The 24,187-nt window shown below is 33.5% G+C and overlaps 1 protein-coding gene and 1 long non-coding RNA gene across 3 annotated transcripts; one reads left to right on the top strand and one right to left on the bottom strand.

The window, feature by feature from the left end:
* Window positions 1-215: 215 nt before the first annotated feature.
* LOC121425236 (glyceraldehyde-3-phosphate dehydrogenase-like) lies at window positions 216-22,543 on the top strand. 2 transcript variants are annotated; one of them, XM_041621254.1, is made up of 8 exons: window positions 216-552; window positions 5,694-5,799; window positions 7,021-7,133; window positions 7,981-8,190; window positions 14,492-14,630; window positions 15,966-16,060; window positions 20,022-20,187; window positions 22,456-22,543. In XM_041621254.1, the coding sequence occupies exons 1-8, from the start codon at window positions 527-529 to the stop codon at window positions 22,459-22,461; spliced, it is 861 nt and encodes a 286-aa protein (XP_041477188.1). In that variant the 5' UTR covers window positions 216-526; the 3' UTR covers window positions 22,462-22,543. The 2 variants fall into 2 exon arrangements, with proteins under 2 accessions (XP_041477188.1, XP_041477187.1); XM_041621253.1 differs by lacking the exon at window positions 22,456-22,543 and adding an exon at window positions 21,327-21,428 and having other exon boundaries at window positions 217-552.
* Window positions 10,356-13,593, bottom strand: LOC121425237. Its single transcript, XR_005971483.1, has 3 exons — window positions 13,419-13,593; window positions 12,438-12,530; window positions 10,356-11,911 (listed from the first exon to the last, which is right to left on the bottom strand). It is a non-coding gene; the product is annotated as an uncharacterized LOC121425237 (long non-coding RNA).
* Window positions 22,544-24,187: the final 1,644 nt, after the last annotated feature.

Raw genomic sequence — 24,187 nt, 5'->3', positions numbered from 1 at the left:
ACTTTCTACCCCGGCCGGATAATCGTGGTAGCGGTGAGCTACATCTAGATTTTTTTAAAATCCGAAGTATCCTGGTCGGAGGAAGAGGTCGTGGTAAGTTCCCCCGACTGGAAAATTTTCACGAACTTCCTCTGAAACTTCATTCGACGTGACTCCAACAAAACTGACTCCGTCTGAACACAGCTAATATAGAAAGGCCCGGGTGCAGTCATGCGAATCCCATTCTCTATCGACTGCATTCCATTCTTTGAAAAGGGGCGGTTGTTCTAAAACATGGAAGCAATTCATTCAAGCGTTCAGGCTGTGCTTTCATCTTTCAAGCACGCCGGACTATTCTTTGTAATGGCAAGAAAATAATGAAACGTCTTGTTCGCTCCCGCCATGTTAACCCGCGCAAATTAAATTTACACCCTAGTCCTTCCACCCTGTAAAATCATCCAAGGTGATGACCAACAGTAGTTTTATTTTTAAGATCGTCTACGTTCCTCCACTGACTAGCTAGGCATAAAACGACTTACCAACCATCATGGTGATTAAAATTGGAATCAACGGGTAAGTGGAAGTGTCTTTTACTTTCGGAATGGTGGTGGATTGAACCCATCCAATGCACACGTATATGAAAGTTGTTATCTATTAGGACTCCGTGTATGGTGAAATAAGGTTGGCAATGTTTGGTCATGATTTTCTCTGATTTGTCTTTACACCGTAAGTTTACATTACAGCTTTTCATCATAAAGCTTGGCTCTAAAATAAATTGAATTCTTTGAAATATTGTTTTTCTTCATAACAAAATACGAAAGAATGTTCAGATGCAATCCATACCAACTTTATTTTCTACTAAAAGAGGGCCCACACAAAGAAATGCTCAAAAATATTTTTTTTTTCATTCCCAATTTAATAATGAAAAAAAAAATCATAACTGAATGGAACTGAATATTTTGTATTACAAAAGTGATATTTAAAAGAATTATGTTGTATGATCCATAATTATATTTGCATGTAGATTCACCACTGACAGCACTTGTTCACTGCTACCATCCTGCTTGTGGAGAATCTACAGGTAGGACTATGGTATGCCAATGTTGTATTGAGCACACACTTTAAAAAAATCATTAAGATATCACTTTTGTGACCAAAATTACTAATTTTCATACAGTCGTGACAGTTGCAAGTTATTTTTCATTAGTGACTTGGGAATAATTTTTGTATTCACCAGAGAGCTCAAAAACTTGAATTTTGGGCATATTTTTGTGAACGCCCTCTATTGGTGGAAAGAAATATGGCAAGAAAATTTTCATTTTTCAATCTCTATTTTTAATTAAGAAACAAATAATTAAAAAATTAAATTTACAGAAGAGAAAAGTTATATGATGAATAGCTGTAATGAAAACTGACAGTGTAAGAAAATCAAGCATTTGTCCCATAAAAAAAGAGAAAATAAGCCAAACATTGCCACATTATTTTGCCACACATGGAGATGTAACTGAGAACAAGGTTATATCATAACCTTGTTCATTGAATGAGTGACTGACAGGGTGGTTGCACTGCGCAAGTGGTCAAATGCATGCGCAGTTTTAGGGGGACTTTGGGGACTGAAGACCCCCCCCCCCGGAAAAAATTATCGACCGCAAAGAAAAAAAAAACATTTATGCATGTACGTCCTACATGCGTATACATGTATTGATAAATGCAGTATGCTATTCATATCGTCAAGTGCTTTAAAATCAAAGTTTTTACTATTCAAATTCAACAATTCTCTCGCTCGAGTGCTAAACGCGCCCTCACAAAATAACACAATACATGCAAAAATATATTAATGTCTCTTAAAGTGCGAATATAGGAAGTCAATGATCTTCTGCAATAAAGTAGACTGCCTTTCAACTTTTATTTTCAAATTAATCTCCCTACTTCACCCACCGCGAATGTAACATACTTATGCCATAAAATAATTTCGGGGCGCTCTGCGCGCCAAATTATAATGCAGAATTTTGCTCGTATAGCACACCGAAAAATGTACAATTATTTATGTGTTTAATAGTATTTTCATGTCAAGTTTGATGATTTTAGAGGGCTTTCAGATGTTTTTCCCCAAGCATAATTATAATTATTTTTGCAAGGGATTCATATTTTTTCATTTTCTCAAAAATAATTGGGCAGGGCAAATCGGTTTGTTTGCCGCATCCCCAATATTTTCATGGCGATCGCCCCCTGTCCCGGCCCCATGATAGAAGCAACATGTGTCATATGCATGCTGAGTATCTCATTTAGCATGTATTCATGTTGCGTCTGTACATTTGGAAGTTCATAAAGTGATCCAGATACTATACAGTGCGTATCAAAAAAAAGTTTACACTTAGAAAAAATCCTGTAAAATTATATATTTGTAATATCCTGACGATTTTTCCACATTTTAGCATTGGTACAGATCCATTCAAGCAAGTGACGATATAACTGTCGAAAAATATTTCCGCTTGAGTGAGCACCACTTACTTTTGAAAAGTTGGAGAAAAATGATTTGCGCAGAACTTTGAAATAGTTATGCGAATAAAAGTATACCTTAATCATGAAGAACACGTGGAAATTAGCTAGTAAAATTGATTTGAAGATATCTTTTACCTTTTTAAACTTGTTTCCTTGCCCAAAACCGTTCGAAGAGTGCATTGCGCCCCACCCCACTCCCCCACACACCGAGTCCATCGTGACGATATTTGCTTTACACTGAGCTGTGATTTACATGAAATGGCTTAGGCTTGATTTTCATTTTGTTAATCATTGCCAAGCTTGGGAAAAGTGTGGAGAAACAAGTATTAAATGAAAAATGAAATGTAAACCAACTTTAAATGATAAAAACTTAGTAAAAAATGCTGGAGATGTCTGATATAAAATTTTGTTCAGATTCAGTTATGTCCTCAGATCTAGCTGGCACAAAAGGTGTAAAGGTTGTGCTTATTAAGTGTTGAAATTTCAAATTTGGGCGGCAAAATTGTTACAAAATGCTTGAATGTATCCATTTTATTTCAATTGGCTAAAAGTGCTAGGGAAATTTATGAGAAATGCTTCGCAGGTTTGGTTTGATTTCGCCCTTTCCCCTTGACACAGCGTGAAAACACGCATTTCTGCGCAAACAGATTTCTGCGAGCTTTACAAAAATGGACAGTGCTCACTCAAGTGTAACATTCTGTCAAAACTTTTACTTTCATTGGATAGATGAGACCCAAACCCATAATTATATGTGGAAAAATTACCCACATGTTGTATATTTTTTAATTCCCAGGGTTTTTATAAAGTGTAAACTTTTTTTTTGATACGCACTGTATAGGTGTCACTTAAACAAAACAAAAAATCCCGGTCACCACGCTCCCTCGTATTTTTTTTTTTTGTAAAACAACCATTCCTGGTCTTCAACATTCATTTCATTTCAAAGTAATATATTTTCATCATTCTTTAACATTTGCCTCAATTTCCGGAGGGAGATAAATGGTTTTCTAGATTTTTCATTTTCTTCTATTTCAAAACGATACAAGATAAAACAAACCATTAATTAGTCTTGTAATTATTGTTTCTTTTGGACTCATTTCCAACAAAACTTGTATAAATCAAATAATGTTCATTTTCTATTTCTTATCTTTAAACTAATATCAATAACAGAAAATGTTTAAAATGGCTGGAAAAGAAAACTTTGCATGAAATATTATTTAAAAAACTATTTTCAATTTGTTTTTCACAAAACATTTTAACTATGTTTTTTTACAAGAATAAAACTTATGCATACAATCGCCTGTTTGAATACAATAAAAACATTGGTCATTTCATTAAAGTTCCATTTAAATAGATTAACTGTTGTGGTCAAAATATTGTACATGAACTAAAAAGTTAAATTCAATCAATGTAATGTCTTTTACATACTTCAATTTGAATGAACAAACAACTGTCCAAACGGGTAAACAATCAAATATTAAGGTCCTACTACGCAAAATTCTTTAGCTCGTGATTCTTCGATTTTTGTTATGAACTCAATATATATTTTTCTGTCAATCTACTTTATTCAATTCTATTCAATTCCATTCAATAATAGTTTATCAAAAATATGGCTCGCAGCCAAAGGCTGAATAAAAACATGTGTACAATTTTACAATATTAAAATAATACTCAAGTACAAACATGAAATGAAAAATTGAATAAAAATTACTCGTACTTATCATAATACAAGGAAATAAATTGTTGAAAGTAAATAAAATCATACATTGTATTGAACATTATAAATATTAATTACGCAAATTATAACCACTACAATGAGGCACATTGTACATGCATGAATGAGAAATATTAGAAAAGAGAAATGGGGAAGGATAAAGACGGCATATTGGGAGACAGACAGAGAAAAGGTGAGTAAGGGGGAAGGGTAATTAAAAGGAGATATGGATAGAAAGTACAGAGAGAGGATTGGACCAGAAAGATGAAGAAAGTTGTGGCGAAGATTTAAAACAAACAAAGCATGCATGTATGACAACAAATTAAGTACAGAGTAGACTGAGTGGGGCATGTTACAACCGATAATGTCGCAGCAACGCATAATGTCGCAGATTGCGACATTATGCCAAGAGCGTCCGACGCATAATGTCGCAGTCAACGCATAATGTCGTAGTTTTTCTAACGCATAATGTCACATGTCGCAACGCATAATGTCGCAGCGGTAGTTTCTTCAGGACTCATAAGATATAAAATATGCTTTCACTAAGTATTTTGAGACACGAGAAAGAAGATTAAGTGATTTGGAAATCAGGATAACTCTTTGTATGGATATTATCGGTTTATTGCCATTTCTTCTACTGCCCTTTTCCCCATTAGCGCATGGTCTGATATCATTTCGTCTACCATTAGTTAATCAACCATTAACATAGTCCAATAAACATTTCGTCTAATTACCATCTCGTCTAATAGCCAGTTGGTCTAATAGCCGTTTTGTTTATTAGTCTAATTGTATTTTTTTCAATAGGTCAGTATCCACTTTGTCCAACATCATAACGTCTATTGCCATTTGATCTAATAGCCAATTGGTCTAAGAAGCACTTGGTCTGCTCTCATTTTGTCAATGTTCCATTTGGTCTAACTTCAGTTCGTTCGCTATCACTTTGTCTAAACCCATTTCGACTAATAATCATTTGGTATCGTTGCCATGGGTCCAATCCCTGATAGGTCCAAATACCGGTTCTAGGACAATTACCACCCGGACAATCACCTTCCGGACAATTACCCCCCCCCCCCGAGGACAATTACCCCTCGAGGACAATGACCCCCCGGACAATTACCCCCTGTAAAATTACCCCCGTGGCATATACCTATCACGTTTTTGGTCGAGTTCCCCCCTCCCCTGGGATTGTCTCGAACCGAGCCTGGTCAACCACATAATAACCATACAATAATCATAACCGAAAAGAAAATCTGTTTATTTCAGTCGGTAGAGTTCAATAAAAATTTGGGAACTCATTTCAGGCGAATTATTATTGGTTTCGTTTGCAAGTCACGTATTTTCATTGTTCATGTTGTTTTGCGTTTATTCTATTGGTGTACCATTCTATTTATAACGGTTACTCTTATCCCCCTGCTTAATGTGCTATCTCTGTTGTGAATATTGCATAGCCAAGTATTCAATCTGTAGTGTTAAAACTGATATTGTTATCATTCTTTGATAGGTTTGGACGTATAGGGCGTCTGGCCCTAAGAGCTGTTCTTCGAAACGGGGCCTCCAATGTCCAGGTAGTGGCAATCAATGATCCTTATATTGAACTTGAACACATGGTAAGTGTATTAGAAATATGCGCAATGGTACGGGGGCATTGGACAAGATTTTCCAAAGGGAGGGGACATTTTTTTTTCCAGAATATTTTGCAAAATTTTTTTAAAAGATCTTTTATTGCGTGTACACCACTTATTTCACTATTTCTTTATGACTAACAAGGGGAAGAGGGCGTGTCTTCATGGATCCGCCACTGCCTCCCATGGTGCTGTTAAAGAGAAGCAAAGAAAAGGAGAAAATATTTTGTTAGACTGGAAAAATTACGTCACCTTCATGTCAATATTTTTATTCTAAATCTGTTGACTTTTTATACTATGTTGCTCAAAGGACTTTTATTTTCTAAAAAAAATCACGGAAACATTTGATTTGCCAGTTTATTTGCAATGCTTTTGGATGTTGGGGTGTTGTGGCCCAGTGGATAAGTTTCCAGACATTTAAACATAAGGCCATGGGTTCGAATTTCAGCCTTGGTGAAATTACCTTCAGTAAGAAACTGATTCATATTATGCTGTACTCATTCCAGTAAGGAAAATGGGTATCTGGCAGGAACTTCGTCCTTAAAGATAAATTCCAGTTCTGGTAACGATCTCAAAATGACTTTTTACAGAATCTAATATAATGACCACCCAAGCATGCCAAGTGTCTGTATGAATAAAAAAATGTGTGCAAAAGGATTCTGGAAGAAATTTTGTAACTGCTGAGAAATAAGCAAAATAAGCGCGGATTCGGTCACTTCCGTCGGGTCTTTATTCCAGCAATAATTATACACCGTCCCACGTGTGCCCATCTGTGTTGGCGATCTTCAGTGTATCGTATTTCAGCTTAGATTTTATGATTTCACAAAGTTCAGTTTATGTAACTGCCAGATCTAGATCCACGATGATAGAGTCATAATTAACCTTGGTTTTACAGACTTTCTCACGAAATTAGTGTTTTACTGCAACTACTATCATCTAGCCTTAAAACGCGTAACAGCAGCTTTACTACATCCAGGGTAATTCAAATTATTTCGCATTTATCGTAGGACATAATTAGCCGCTATATAATTTATATATATATATATATAGGCCTATATATATATATATTTAGAGTGTAGGTTGCGAATATCTTCCCATCATCAAAATGAGGTTCAGGTCGAAAATAGGCCTATACTTACAGAAACAGATTCGACTGTCCAAATTATATGCATGTATTAACTTTGCTTCGTTCTGCTCGTTGCAAAGGCCTATCTGTTCAGGTATGATTCTACGCATGGAAGATTTAAAGGTGATATACGCTACGACAAATCAGCAAACGTCCTTACCGTTAATGGAGATAGTATCAAAGTATTCTCACAGTAAGTCAATAGATTTGTTGGTAATTGATGATAGCCGGATTGTCTCCTGAATGTATCATCCGATTCCAGTATAATTTTGCTTAATTTACCGAATTAAAAATGCTTTGAATAATTCATTTCTGAAAAAAAGTAGGCTAATGTGTGATCGATTAAAATCACTGTGTTTTAACCCATTTTTATGAAATTATTTGTTAATGGCTGCAATTCGACTAGGTTATATATATGATTGATATTTGTGTATGTGGAAAATATCCTTTTATTTTGTGAATATTTGACACTCAAATAAAGATTGAATGCAATGAGTTTATTAGGTTTTATTGTATCAAGAATAAAAAAAGAGAATCACATGCAACTGCCCTCACTGCCACACAAACATCTTTTATGATATGAATAATTTGTTATTTTTAGAGCATCGTGATGGGAAAGTGAAGATGAGAAGATGAATAAGAAGTGATGCCTGACGAAGCTTAACGATTTTTGAAAAAAAAATCTCTATAAGGGGCCTATATACACGCTTTTGGTGACAACATCCGCATTCTTGTCCAGAATTCATCAGTGAAAGAATTTCTCATGCCAGTCAAAAAAAACATTATATTGAGACATTTAAAGGTTTGACCATTACCACATCAGAGAAAGAACTCTTTAATCGAAATGCTCCCATCAAGGGAGCCGCGAAAATACGTACATCATGCAAAGATCTCACGACTGGGATAGTAATGATTCCAATGTAAAACGATTAGAAAAACAAATTATTAAGAGATTTATGATATTATTAACCGGTATTTTCATTTTGTTCCAACAAAAAGGAATTTGTTATTTTATTTTTTCAAAATACATTCTCGTACAGAGACAAGCCTTCTGAGATCAAATGGGGTGACGCTGGAGTAGAATACGTGATAGAGGCTTCAGGTAAATTCACATCATCGCAGAAGGCGAAGGCACATCTACGGGGAGGGGTAAAGAAAGTGGTTATCACGGCAGCATCTGATGATGCCCCGATATTCATCATGGGTGTCAACCAGCACAGATATGATACGGAAACCATGAACATTGTAAGGTTAGTCGACTTCGTCCAAGTTTATTCAGAAGGATTAAAAATAAAGTTTATTCTGCCTGTCACATAATATATGTTTAAAAAATATTTAAGCAGACGATATAAATGTGATAACTGTAACATTTAACACTGCAAATGGGCATACCAATTATCTGAACAATGTGACACGAATTGGTTTGGATAAGAAGTGATCCAATGTTTCGTCCCTGTTTTCACGAAGTGACGGATGTGCGCGCAACTTTTTAAAAGCCAGTTTTGAGTAAATCGCTTGCAAAGGTTTAGACCTCAATCTCAACCTCTTTAATGTATGCAGGGTGAATAAATATCATATTTTCGTAGAGAGCATATTCTAGACAATCTTTGATTCCAATCATTTGCATTTTCCTTTAGTATTTACGAAGATAATGAGCTATAAACAGAACCATATTTTCGTGAAAAAAAAATATTACGGGACACGCTTAGATTTATTTTCACGAAGTGACGGATAGTGCTCCGCGCGCATAACCGTCACTTCGTGAAAACCCGAAATTCAAGGACGCGCTTCAATTTTGTTTTTACGAAGTGACGGGAAGAGGTTCCGCCTTAGTCCCACGTATAGCCTAGTGGATGCAATTCCATACTTATGTTTTAGATATACACAAACTCTTTATTTCCTATTGCAAACAAAATTAATCCTAAATGTGAGATTAATAGGGCCTGCAGCTTCCGCTAATAAGTACAAAAAATTACTTCTAATACTGTTTTCTTTTTTTTCACGTAATAAAAGGGAAGCCCAATAGACACACGTTTTAAATTCTTAGGCCTATTTTATTTCAATATCATATTCATTTTGATAGATGAACAATGAAATTCGAAAGCTTTGTATAACAGGTCATGAAAAATGTGACTACAATGTAGTCGAATTGTCTTTTTTTCTTGTTAATTTATAAAGAGTTTAATTATATACCCTTTGTGTGCTCTGACTCCGTTTGGAAATTGAAAATTCAACATTATAAACTTTTGTTAGTCTATTAACCTCCCTACCCCCTTCATAAAATGAAATCCCGATTGATCAATGTCTCTTAAATGTTGTGTATTAATTCTTTGTTAAGGCCGAGTTAGTAATTCAACATTATTCTTTGAGACTAATACCTCGAAAATTGTAGTCAACTAAATGTGGACCTAACTTGTCAAAGTCAACAAGAATTGGTAAATTATGACTAATTGCTACCCCCCCCAAAAAAAAAATAAGAATTTGTCAATTATGTCATAAATCATTGAAAATACTAACGATATAAAATAAATTCTTCAAAGTTAGCAATGTGAATAAATTTAGAAGAACACTTTTAATTATATAACATATAAAATCATAGCAGCAAGTGACAAATAGAAAATTAAAATGTAACATTTTTTTTCATATCAATCATTTCGATAACATGATAAAGGTATGCTTAATAAATTCATTAAAGTATCATCTCCATACAATGTTAACAATGGAAATATATTTTTGACAAAATTTTAAATTCAATAATATATAGGACCATAATCGCTAGTGACAAACACATCAACATTCATAATTATTAAAATTAATTTAATATTGCACTGTGAAAGGTATAGGAAATGAACCATCGGGTACACATTGTCAGAATTTTGTCATTTTATACATTTCATAAAACTTTAATATACCGTCATACCTTGCTAAACACAATCAGTATAATCCTAGTCTGGGAATGCCACATTTAGAAATACAGAATTGCTATCAAGTACCAAATTCTACATTCAAAACATTCCAATGACAAATTAATAAACTTTCAATTACAAGATTACTGGAAAATAATTAATGCTAGTGGTGCAGGAAAGTTGTATTCTCTAATGTATATTTGTATTAACATACACATATACAAGTATAATGGCCTATTTCTTTTCCATCAAAATAGAAGTAACATAGTCAACATTACTTATTACATTTACTACTCTTTGGAATTTTTTAATGAAAAGAATGTCATAATTAAATCAATTGCCTTGAGAGTTATTTCATGTTTTTACACACTGTCAAGGACTAAAAAGTCTAATAGTACAAAAAGCTTATCTTTACCGAAGGAAACATGCAAACATTTGAATAAACAATTATAAACTATGATGGTCAAAGAAAGAAATATAATTTTAAATCAATAATTTAACGTCATATCAAACAGGATAATTTTTTAAACAAATTTATAATCAAAATTCCAAACAGCGACAAAAGCAAAAAAAAAATGCAAGGATAAAAAATACGAATGACTAAGTAGATTTGTATTTTTTCCATCATTCTCAAGTCATTGGCTAAATAACATTCATCAATACATTTTCCAATCAAACACTTGTTTTTTAATTGCAAATTATTGTCAGAGTCCAAAACAGGAACATATATTAAAATACACCTTAGTTTCTTCCAAATCTGAAAACTTTACAAAAATCGTCTTCATGGTTTTAGAAAATAACATCTTTGATCTAGTGGGATTAAAAAAAGAGTAAAATTCTTACTACAAATAGACAGAAAAACATGTGCTGCAGTGTATCTTTAACCTCCAGCTAAACATAATCATGTATTACTTCTTTCGTGAATAACAAAATCTAACAGTTGGATTTTCTGGAATAAAATTACGACACATAAACTGCATGAACCAGGTGTGTGAGCGATGACAAATAAAGACCTGAAAATTCTGTAAAGAGTTGGGGGATTAAATTGAATGAGCTCTCAAACTATTGTACAGAAATGGGGGATATCAAGCTTAAAATAAAAAGCAAAAAAATAACTAAAATCAGCTTAAGAATTCTCACACCCCTGATAAACCAATAAAACATTACCTCATGGAAGAGGGGGGGGGGGTGTCTGTATTAATACATTTGGCTTTTGAAAATGAATTTACAAAAACCTAATATGATTTTCACCCCTACATCCTTACTAGTAATATATCATGCAGCTATCGAGTTTCACAATGCATGTCAGTCTAAATTGTATGATTGTTATTATTAAAGAATATGTAGTATTAACACAATTCATTTAAGCACAATACAGCTAATAACATTCAGTTTTATTTTAAATTTGGAAATATGCAGTATTTCTGTTTTTTAGATAGCACCAAGCAAAATGAAAACATGCGAATCAAATGAATGAAAAAGGGTAATTATTCTGCATCCATATGTGGACGATGTGTATAAGCAATTTTAACATGTAAGTATAGAAGATAAGTGACTATTCTGAACTTTATATTTGACTGTATATATAAAATATTTTTAAAGGAGTTCATAATCATATCACTATAAGAGCAGAGACTTATAGTTCAAGCAGTATAGTTTCTTTATATAATACACTGCTCTAAAAATGAAACCAGATTTGAAAGTCCTATCAAAATTAAAACTAAACTTATGTTGAAGTCAAAATCTCAAGAAAATTAAAATTGATATCAGTTACCCAGCTGGAAAAAGAAAAAGTTAGATGAGAGCACTGAACCTGAAAGGCCACGAGGTAGAGCCAACTCCTTCACATTTTCACAAGTGTAGACAGAGTTTCATCATTAGAATTGCAGTCAGAGTTCTCAAAAGATGTTTCTAGTTTGGTTACTTCAATAGTTCAAAACCAGGGCACACTAAAAATCCAGTCACTACCAATTCCACTGTCATGTCACCAAATCAGATCATATCTGCGATGTTCAGGGAATCATCAATGACACATCTGACAAGCGTGTCGGCCCCTGGATCTAACCTATGTGTGTGGAATGAAATAATGTACAAATTATCTGTTTGTTTTCAAAGTTTTTTGTCAATCCAATATCAAGTTTGTAAAATAGATAGCAGACTCAATATTTTAAATTGCCCTTACCAAACATAAACCTCCCCAGTCAGTATGGTACAAGAATATACTTTATACACTCTATTTACCAATGATAATTTAAGCAAATATTTTAATTAGATGTTTCCAATTTATAAGAAAGTTTCAGCTGAAAATATGATCACATGTCAAATTTGTAATGCTCTAGGGCAGTACACAAAGCATCTGTTAAAATGAGAATAATGTTCTTTTACAACTTAGAAATACATGTATATCTGCTAAATTATAACGTATTCCAAAATTAATATTTTCTGATTATAACTTTGAATCAACGTAGTTTTATAGCTTCATTGTTTACCAGATTTGCAATTGAAATTAATTTTGGTAGTGAGTGAAAATCAATGAATTGCTTATACTGACAGGATGTCATGTGAGTTTATAACACTATGAAAATTCTCACCTGGAATTGTATCTGACCATCAGCAACAAGTGTACCAGTTCCAGGACTTCTCTCATTTGTTCTCTGAAACATCACTTATTGTATATACTGCATCTGAAAAAAATGAAAATATCTTCATCATCATGATTATGATCAAATCCGAGGTGCAGTTATTTATGTAGATTCTTTCAGTTTCTGTAAAATTTTATAGAGATAAGGGCGAGGAAGTGGCCACCAAACAACAAAGTATAAAGCTCTATCTACATTAGATGTAGACTGAGTCTGGACTTGAGATGATTTATTTAAAACATAAATCCCCAGTAATCTTCAGTTTAACTAAGGACTCAACTTATTTGCCCACACAGGTTGACCACTAACTTTACCAAATTAATTCATGATCTCAGCATTCATATTGTTATTTATAGACCCCCCCCCCCCGGGTGGGGGGGTATCTTTCCATTACATATTTTTTAAAGTATGTAATTACATGATGAGTTCACTATAGCAAAGCAGATAATAAAATCTATGTATTCATTTGTGATTTTTTTTATGGAAATTTATTGCAAATACTATTCATATGGCCTGGGAACTTGTGAAGACAAGTTAGAACTTAACGAGTATGAGTTAACACAATGGCAATGCATGTAAATTAGACTAGATCTAGGCTAGGCCTAAACTTTTGCACCTATATACGATTATTTCACCAAATCCTCAGCCTTCATTAAATCTATTTAGTCTTGATAAATGTTATAAAATATTCTAACCCTTATGGTTTGACTGAATTTACATTCAAGTTCGATTGAGTGACAATAAAGTACACGCAATACTCAGTTCAATTTTCACTGACACGAAAATAAATATGTGGGGCAATGTATGTAGAGATTGGACGTTATTTTAAGGATTTTTGCTATCAGAGACGTTTAAAAAGGGTTGAAATCACTCGAAATGACTTTAAAGGCTGCATTACATTTATTTCCTTTCCTACATTTACAAAAAACTCACCATTTCATGGTCTTCGGCTGTTCCAAACTGTAAATATTTGCCTTCCGTCACTTCGTGAAAAAACTCTTGAGTGCAAAGCGTATTCGTTTGTTTTCACGTAATGACGGCTGCTTATCCGTCACTTCGTGAAAACAAGAAATCCTTTTACCCGGTATTTTATTGAATGTCATGTCGTCATAGCAACATAATTAGACATTATTGTGATCTGAAACTTTTTGAGGTTCAAGATATAAGTCATAGATGTCCAAAAATGCAAAAAACTCAAAATTGAAAAAAGTGAAAATTTTCCTCTTATCCGTCACTTCGTGAAAACAGGGACGGTTTGTTTTAATCTCAAAGATTACGAAATGACATCAAGAGAAAGCACATCCATACTTTTCATAGTTCTTGCTGGCTTCCTGCAATGATCAATCCCGTTGTCATATCCCCTTAGGGTTTAGACTTTACAGGTGATAAGAATTTATATTACACCTAGATAGATTCTTGAGATTTGATTGGTTGTTTGATATCGTTCATTCAACCCATTTTGCAATGACGTCATCAACCGTGCAATTTTGTGTCCATTCATCGTGCAATTTTGGATCCATACGATTTTGTCCATTGCACGCGCGCACCGAGACAGCTCATACAAATAAATACGCATGTTGTAATGACGTAACAATCAACAGACCGAACTCGCACTGCATGAGCATGTTTTGCATCGAAATTCATAAATTTCACATGAAACACCCCCCCCCCCCCCCCCAATTTTTTTATGTGTCATATATACCAAATAATGAATGTTTTTTTCATTCGTGCAATGGACAGAATACTTCATTCGGCGGAAAGATGAAATAATGGTCCATTCAACTCGGCTACGCCTCGTTTGATGGATCATTTCATCTTTCACCTCATGAAGTATTCTGTCCATTGCACTCCTAACATTCATTATTTGTATACTAGGTAGCTCGCGACCTTATAGTCAGTTTCCTATATGTACAGTCCCTTCGAAGGCCACCACATTTGCCAACATTCCTTTTGCTTTATATGACAATGTCACATCCTTGTTGTATTGTTCTTGTATCCTTTATCAGTAATGGATCCTGTACAACCAACTGCCTGGCTCCATTGGCTAAGGTGATCAATGATAACTTTGGCATTGAAGAAGGTCTTATGATAACTGTACACGGTTACACTGCAACACAGAACAGCGTAGATGGGACCAGCTCGTCGGTATGTTGTTCATGAAAATATCTCTACCCCTTTTCTCTCTTCCTCATGTTCTGCGCAATGCCAATTAACAAAATTATACAAAATAACAGTAATTGAACAGTCACACGTACAGCAAAAAAAAGCATTAACATAAACAAACACAAGAAAAAAACATTAAAGAAAAAAGAAGAAAAAAACATAGGCTCCCATTTTACTTAGAAGTTGATGGAAAATTGGCAAGATATGATATATATTTATGTTTAAAAGTCAATGGTGAGTGGCAAGTTTTAATTTCTGATGGCAAACCAGTCCAGATAACAGGGCCTTCATATCTAATAACAGTTCTAGAAAACTTTTTTTTGGGGGGGATAAAAATCATTATACACTTATTTACATTACTATTAAGAGTAAAAAAAAATCGTTAAAAATATCTGGTAAATTCCTTATAAATGTTTTTTTCACAAATTTTTTCAAAACTTATTTGTTATCTGATTTTCATGTAATTTTTAGCATTTTGCCCGGTGAGTTTTACTTTATTAACTTAAAATTTAAGTAAATAGATAAAGTAAAAATCACCGGGCAATATTTTCAGCCCGGAATACCCCTTTAATAGCGACCATGTGTATATAATTATGATGAGAAAATGATTTAAGTATACCAATAATCCATTTGGTATACCTAAAGACAAAACCTCATATCTACCAATTTATAACTGCAGCTTTAGAAGGTTTGTTTTTTAAGGAGTTGTAGGGTTATGAATCGACCTGAGACTCGGCTCTACACGGAATGTCAACCAACATGGTCGGTAATCTGTATAGATTGAAGTATCATCAAAAAGACAATTTAGACCGCTGTATGAATAGGTTCTTTCCGACTTGTCCGAGATTATATGATAATCGATTAAATAATCATGTCGTAAATTTATGAAACATCTTACTGATGGTAATTTCTGTATTACTTTTTCATTGTGACTGTTGTCTAAGATATTACACGTGGTAAATTCCCCGAACTTGCACGATATGCATTTTTTTTCTTTAAGGCCTGGTCCCACTAGCCGACGGACACAAAACATATTCATAACGGATACAGCGGACAGGCAAAATTTCGGGGTAATTCCATCCGTTTTCATACGCTCCAGACAATGGACAAAAATGGGCGAACAGTGGAATCACAGTGGACGGATGCTCGGTGTAAATAGAGCGTATGAGTACACAACGGATACATATCGTTTTCCAACGGATGGCAAGATCGTTTTCGGTTTTACATCCTCTCTGCATCCGTAAGTGCAGTGGGACCAGACCTTTAACTGTCTAATTTGTGGTTTTCGTTTTTTTTTCTTTACGTAATTGCTTCCAGAAGTGGCCAAAAGGTCGCGGTGCTGCTCAAAACATCATCCCAACTTCAACTTGCGCTTCAAAGGGTGTAGGAAAAGTTATACCAGAACTCGATGGGTAACGTCTGAATCCTATTAAATTGAGTTCAATGTGCTAATTGGATTTTTTTTTAAACAAATGCACACCTAGTTACCAATAATGCATATAGCATTTCCATTTATTTGAAAGCAATATAAAAGAGCATTGTAGATTAAATGCTTTGCTCACGGGCATAGGTGCCGCAGCCGGGATCGAACCCCGGAATTTTTTTTTTTTAAAGGATGTTTTATTATATTCTCTCAAATCAACATACATACTTTGTACAAACTATTTGAAACATAATTATAAATTATACAATAAATCCATTACAATATAATTATACAACTTATACATCAAACTTCAAAAATACTAGAAATTAATACACTAATACGTTTCAGCAATTACAAAATGAAATATTAACAAAATATATGACATGATCAGAGAGAAAAAAGGATAAAAGAAAAAAGGATTATGATTTTTTTTTTAGCCCTTGTCATTCCCCCCCCACCCTCCCTTGAACACCCCCATCCCCTATCCGGTTGAGAACTGGCTCTGGGCTCCAGTATATGGTCTAACATTTAAGTTTTCCCATTTACAGAAATGGATTGTAAGAGTCCCCCTCTTTGTTGCTAATTTCTTTTCTTCTCTTTGATCCCCCCTAATACTATTTTTTATTTCAATCAATGAAGGAGGTTTTTTTAATTCTCGGTTTTTGTAAATAAGATATTTAACTAAAATCAAGACATGATTAATTAATTGATATTTACCTTTACTTTTCTCCTGCTTCCCGAAAAGAATTTCCTGCCAACTAGATTTATCTATTTCAAAATTTAAACTTCTTGCACATAGATCCCAAAGTGATTTTGAAAATTCACAAGTATAAAATAGATGTTCATACGTTTCTTCTTCCCTTTCACAAAATGAGCATAAATTGGTCGAAATAAGACCAAAACGGAAAAGGTGGTGGTTAGTGTATAAAAAAAAAAATATATATTATGCAAGAGTTTATACTGGAACTCCCTTAATCGACTATTCAGTGTGCAACATCTTAGTCTTAAAAATATACTTTCTCTTTCCTTATTGGTAAGATCATAATTTGTTCTAATTCTGTCAAAAATGGAAGGTTTAATTTCATTTTTATATAACAGCTGTTCGTATATTTCTTTTGATTTTAAAAACATCAAATTAGTCATTTTCTTACCCAAATTGAAATCGATTCCAGAGTTATGCTTTGCATTCATTTCACTATTGTTCTTCCAACTAACAGGTAAACAGGCATAAATATGCTTAATCTTTTCAACATCATTTGCATCTAAATTCAAATTAAGAAAATGTGTATCACATTTTAGTTTACCGTTATTGTCCAGAATATGATGCAGTCTATAAACCCCTTTATCGTATAGAATCTTATCAAATATACAACTCCCTTTATATCGAACAAGCTTATTAAAAATCACCACTTTCCCAAACTCTGTACTTCTAGTATGTCTTATATTTACCCACTCTTCTAATAAGTCCATGTAAAATTTGGAAGCTGTTACTTTCAATAAACCTGAATTATGTGATCGATGGCCAATCACGGATACCAATTCTAATGATATTATCTTCATAATCTTATGAGCTAGATATTTGACATATTTTGGTAATTGGACAGTAACTTTGTTACTAAAATGCATTTGAGACATGTGATATGAATTATATACAACAAAAAAGTAAGTCCCCCTTAAACATCCATAATTGTCGAACCACCGGGAGTTTTAAAAAATATTTTGTACATGAGCGCGTATAATTTTATAAGCTATATACCTCTAAGTGAATGTTACGGACGTATTTTATGTCATGCTTTAGTGAGCACCGCCAGAAGGCAAACTTGTCACATTTTTTAAAGTCGCAAACCAAACATCATGACTTTGATTCCACTTTATTGGAACGGATACCACATTTTCATCATGAAAAATAGTAAGAAGGCTTGTAAAAGGTACTTTTTAAAAGACGATACAACTTCTAATGCTAAATTTCACGGTTGAATAAAAACAAGTCAAAGTTTGCTACAATTTGATTTTTTAAAGGATGTTTTATTATATTCTCTCAAATCAAAATACACAATCACATTCTATAAACAATTTGTACAAACTATATGAAATATAATTATAAATCATACAATAAATCTATTACAAATATAATTATACAAATTATACATCAAACTTAAAAAATACTAGAAATTAATACTAATACGTTTCAGCAATTACAAAATGAAATATTAACAAAATACATAATATGATATGATAAGAGATTTTTACGCATGTCTATAGATAAAAATGATCAGAAATGATGACCGTCATTTTTGGGAAGAGTAGCTTCAACAATATTCATCATTTCACGGTTCAATGAACAAATACCATACGCAAGTATTGTTTCATTTTGGTAACTGAAATCATCTTTTCTCGCTATGTTCATGAGTATGACAAATTAACACGCTCCAATGAATCAAAGGCGATTGATTAAACATTCATGCTTGAATGAACATGTGGAATGTGATTAGTTCTTTTATACATAATTAGAAAAAGGGCAATTGCTAACTATGGATATCTGTCACAAACCTTTTATGCATAATTCATTTGATTTGATGTTTATGAAAATCCCGATGTCTAATGTTTCAGTGAGCACACAATATTCTAGAATTATACAAATGAGAAGAAAGTTCAAGGCCTTGGCGCAACTCTGTGCCGTATCGAATGATTATTTTGGTGTGCGCGCCTTTTGGATAGTGTCACTCTGGAGCAATGTGCGAAGTTTCATGAAAAAAAACTGTTGGCAGAAGTAACAAAAACCGTCCATAAACAAAACCTCATTTCACATTTGTTAAAATTTTGACTTCCTCTTCCATAGACTTGTATACACTATGGGTGCATATGTTTAAGAATAAGTAAGCCCTTATTCAATATGGTGGAACTTTTTTTCGAAGCTGTCTTTAGCAATGTTATTTGGCAGTAATGTTTATCAACCTATTGGCAGAATTCTGTGCAAAATTGAAATCGATTTGTATGGATGAGTGAGCACGCACCAAAGGGGGAAACGGGGCGTTTCCAATGGCACAGACTCATTTTGAGGGGTTATAAAGTGAATATTGGGGGCAAATTCGGTTTCAAATGTGACTTTATTGCTGTTGTCTCTATCATCCATCAATACTCTCCGAACTCGATACACTTTCATGGTTTAGCGAGTACATTCGAAAACTTGGGAATAAATACTCTTTATACTGCATAAATGTATTCTTTTCCTAACAGTTTCTCAGGATCAGTTGAATTTATGGACAAAACAGTGATGGATCCAGAATTTGAAAATGGGGAGGGGCCGAGTAAAACATTGGGCCGAGTAATTGGGAAGAGCTACCATCATTTTCAAATTTTAACATGTTTTAACAAATTATAGAGTATACTACCAGAATCCCCTTTGTCACAAAATAGGCCTATGTACTCACTCAACCATGAACATGCGTTATCAAACTTTCGTGTGGAGTTGCTAAATGATGGATCGTAAAACAGCATTACCACCATAAAATTTATCCCCAAAACATCTTTGCTCCACTTTGTATTTACACAATCTGAAAAATGGCTCTTGTCACTTAAAAAAAAAATCATTTTTAATTCAATCTTTGATTATTCATGCATGACTCAATTGATCAATCTCGTATTTGCCTAGGACTTGCTTAATGAGAGTAAATAAGCACCTACAAATATCATATCTCAAAATTATTCCATTCAAAAGTTAGAGCAATTTGATTTAGGGGGGACTTACTATTTTTGCTGTGTATATATTCCCATGAGGCTTAACGTAAGCTAAACCTGGTGAGCATCAGACCGCGTTATTATTGGACCAAACGGTGATTTGACAAAATTGATGGTTGGCCAAGTGGATTTTAGCCATGGTAGGCCATCTGCTTGTATAGCCCAATTACTTGATACAAACCCAGTGGATTCTCTGCTCTTCGCTTCTCCAGAAAACTGACCGGGATGGCTTACCGCGTACCCGTACCAAATGTTGGGGTTGTTGATATGACTGTTAGACTGAAGAACCCCGTTTCCTACGACACCATCAAACAAACAATGAAAGCTGCATCAGAATCTAAAGAAATGGCAAGGTATCTAGGATACACTGAAGACCAGGTAGGTGACTATTCATTGACTATTAATCTAGCGAAGCAACTATCAAATTTGATCAGCCATCAGCTTTAAAGCATAATAAATCTAAAGTAATTGTAGGCACTTAAGGAATAGACAATGGCAGGAGAAGTGGTTTCTCACAGTTATGGGAGAAAATATATTGGCAAGTGGTAGAAGTAGTGGGACTACTGTTACTACTTCTACTACTACCATTACTACTACTACTACTGCTACTACTACTACTACTACTTCTACCACTACTACTACTTCTACTTCTACTACTACTACTACTACTACTACTACTACTACTATACAGTATACTACTTCTAGTCTTCTTCTACTACTGCTACTACTACTACTACTACTACTTCTAATACTACTTGTACTACTACTATACGACTACTACTACTACTACTACTACTACTACTACTACTACTACTACTACTACTACTTCTACTACTAATTACTACTACTACTACGACTACGACTACTACTACTACTTCTACTACTAATTACTACTACTACTAGTACTACTACTACTATACAGTATACTACTACTACTACTAGTACTAGTAGTAGTAGTAATAGTAGTAATTAATAATCAAATATTTCAGAGTTAAATATATTCAAATAACGAAGGTAAGTATAATAATGTATACTAGGTAAAGTAAGTAAATTAATAAACCTTGAATATCAACTCCTGTGGTGTGATTAAAGAACATCCAAAAGGGAAGTTGACCTAAATGTCAAGTTAGTATCATAAAGGACAGACATGATTTATAGAAATTTGATGAAAGTATACATGTGTATATTTTGCGAGTTCTTAAGCTGATTATTTTATGACACCAGCATGATCAAGTTCGGGGTATAAATCAACGGCCATGGCAAAATGTGTCTAATGGTAATGTGGATGATGTATAGGCACAAATCACTTTCATCTTTCTATGAATAAGACTCCTCGTATCATACTACACGACCTCTCTCTTTGGGGGTGGGGGGGGGGTGATGAACGCACCTAACGGCGCAAGCAAAATCCAACCGTTAAAACTCTATTGTCTTAAACAATAATAGTTCTAGAAAAACCCGTTTGTCTAATTACAATCTCTACTGGTTGTTAATATTTTTTTTATTGATCTTTGTAGGTGGTTTCCCAAGATTTTTGTGGAGACTCCCGGTCGTGCATTTTTGATGCTGGAGCTAGTATCGCTCTTAATGACAAGTTCGTCAAGCTGGTGTCCTGGTAAGTCCAAAATTAACCTCACACAACATGTCCCGCCATGCCTGGATGGGGTGGTGTGGTTCCTGAAAAGAAAGAAAAAAAAAGTTTATGAATGCTAGAATAAGTGGCGTTATGAGTTAAAGATTTTGAGGACAGAACGACGCCTAAGGTGGATTGAAGGGTGTGAAGGGGAGGGGCTCTAAAAGAAACGAATAACCTTTTAAATACGAAATTAGAACTATATGACAGATTTGCAAAATAATGTCCGTAATGATTATGTACGCTTCTATCATTCCATTTTTTTTGTTTTCTTCTTGGATGGGCCCGGTATTGCCTTTCTGGTTCTAATAACGACTACAGCCCGTTGCTTGGATTTTAGTGTTTAAGTTTAACGGGATTGCCTAGGTTGGATATATTTATGTCTCAATAAATGGAGTAAATTTCACAAAGCAAAATGCTGATAATTTGATCAAAATTGGATAACAAATAAGGAAGTTATTTAATTTAAAAGATTTGCATTATTCCGGTGAATCAGTTCTAGGCATGACTTTATGAATATTCATTAGTTGGGCTGATGATGTCATATCCCCACTTGTTCTTTTGTATTTTATTACATTAAATTAGGTTTATTCAAAAATTTTCGACCAAGAACTAAAACAATTGGATTGACAATTAAGTGCATTAGTTATTTATTGCCGCAACTTATATCATCATAATGGAGACACATAATTTACGCATATGCATGAAAAAATGAATTATGACTTCATGTAATAACATATAAGAAAAAGGAAAGTGGGGATGTGACATTATCAGCCCATCTAATGAAAATTCATGACGATGTGCATATAACTATTTTCACAAAATATTGATAAACCTTAAAATTCAATAACTTCATTGTTTGTTATCTGATTTTAATGAAATTTTCAGCATTTTGCTTTGTGAATTTTACTGTATTTATTTAGATATAAATATTTTCAGCCCGGACCATCCCTTTAAACTAGTAAATCCCATAATTCCTCAAAATGTTGATATCGTTTCATATTCCTACATAGGTATGACAATGAGATTAGTTACAGTACCCGAGTGATCGATCTCATCGAGTATATGGCCTCAAAATCACGACAAGATTACAACTGCAACGATATCACTCACATTTGATTTGATTTGATTTGAATTTATTTTTCCACTTTCGTTTACAATAACAAATCAAATATGACAATAATACATATCAATCAAGAAATAGTTACACAAAATCGAAAAATTAACAATAATTTGTCAAAAAAAGATAACAAAAGTGGGGGAACCTAAATTAAAAGCAAAGCTTGTATTGCTTAGGACCCAGTGAAATAACATTTTTTATTTATACAACATTAACAAAAAAAATAAAAACAAATTTGTTGGTTGAAAAATACTTGATTTTGTAAGAGAAAAAAAAAATAAATAATGATAACGGTGACAATATTTATAATAGCAATTATTATGCTATAGTAACTATAATCCTGCGAAGACGGACATGTAAAATAGAATATAGGACAGACAAAATTACAAAACACAAACATATAACAAGAACAAAAAATTATAGCACAAAAATTAAACGAAAATTAAATATTTCATACCCTGAAGAATTACTGTCGAAACAAAATTGTCATAGCATCAGATAAAACATTTTAAAATTTAAATATTTAAATAAGGTAACACTGCGCGTATGGAATAAATAATAAAAGAAAGCAAGAGTGATAATGCAAAATCATTCAGATGATCAGGACAGATAATGTATGGGTGCGCGCGTAGCAGGAACAATAACTTAATCTTTGTATTTTAAGAGTAACGATAATTTCAATCTTTTTTTAAATACATGTAAAGAAGGAGAATTTTTTAAGTAATCAGAAAAGGAATTCCAGAGGTTTGGACCTTCATATATAAACGTATTTTTAGCGAAGAGAGTTCTAAGCAAAGGCAAATGAAACTCTTCTGATCGTCTCGTTGGGTAATAATGAATTGCGCGATTTCTTAAAAACATATTCTCGAAAGAATTTGGCAACAAATCGTTAGTATACTTAAACATAAATTGACCTAATTGAAGCAGATATAAATCTTTTACTTTCAGAATACTACTATCATAGAAAAGTGGATCAGTATGAGCACGAAAATCTACTTGATTAATAATTCTAACCGCTCTTTTTTGCAACATTAAAAGTTTGTCTAAGATAGTTTGGTGAGCGTTGCCCCAAGCAAGTAAGCCGTAATTCAAATACGGTAATGTTAGAGAAAAATATAATGTTAGTAAGGCAGAAGGTGGAAGTTGGATCTTTAGTCTATTTAGTATACCTATGTTGCGTGAAATCTTTTTAGAAATATTATCGATATGAATCTTCCATGAAAGCTTATTGTCAATTATTACACCAAGAAACTTAGAATATAATACCTTTTCTAAGGGAGTGTCATCAAAAACTATATCAGCTGGTAAGGCATCAATTGAATTACTAAAAAGGATATATTTGGTCTTTTCTAAATTTAGAGATAATCTATTTGCTCGAATCCACTGAGTAATGTTTTTTAGTTCAGTATTCACAATTTCAACAAGGGTGTTTGGATTTGAATGAGAGAAAAACAAGTTTGTATCGTCAGCAAATAATATAAAAGATGCCATATCTGATGATCTATAAAAATCGTTGATATAGATAATAAACAATAGAGGGCCTAGCAAACTCCCTTGAGGGACACCACAAGTAATATCCCGCAATTCAGAGGAACAGCCATTCAGAAAAATATATTGTTTTCTAT

This window comes from Lytechinus variegatus, chromosome 12 (assembly GCF_018143015.1).
Source record: "Lytechinus variegatus isolate NC3 chromosome 12, Lvar_3.0, whole genome shotgun sequence".
Classification (NCBI taxonomy): Eukaryota; Metazoa; Echinodermata; class Echinoidea; order Temnopleuroida; family Toxopneustidae; genus Lytechinus; species Lytechinus variegatus.
Note: the sequence above shows the minus strand (reverse complement) of the source record. Positions and strands in the feature narration are given on the sequence as shown.

Excerpts from the sequence above, each read along its gene's own strand:
- LOC121425236 (XM_041621253.1), top strand. The coding sequence starts at position 527 with ATGGTGATTAAAATTGGAATCAACGG. Across the intron at positions 5,800-7,020 it reads ATATTGAACTTGAACACATG|GCCTATCTGTTCAGGTATGA; the intron begins GTAAGTGTATTA and ends CTCGTTGCAAAG. Across the intron at positions 14,631-15,965 it reads TAGATGGGACCAGCTCGTCG|AAGTGGCCAAAAGGTCGCGG; the intron begins GTATGTTGTTCA and ends AATTGCTTCCAG.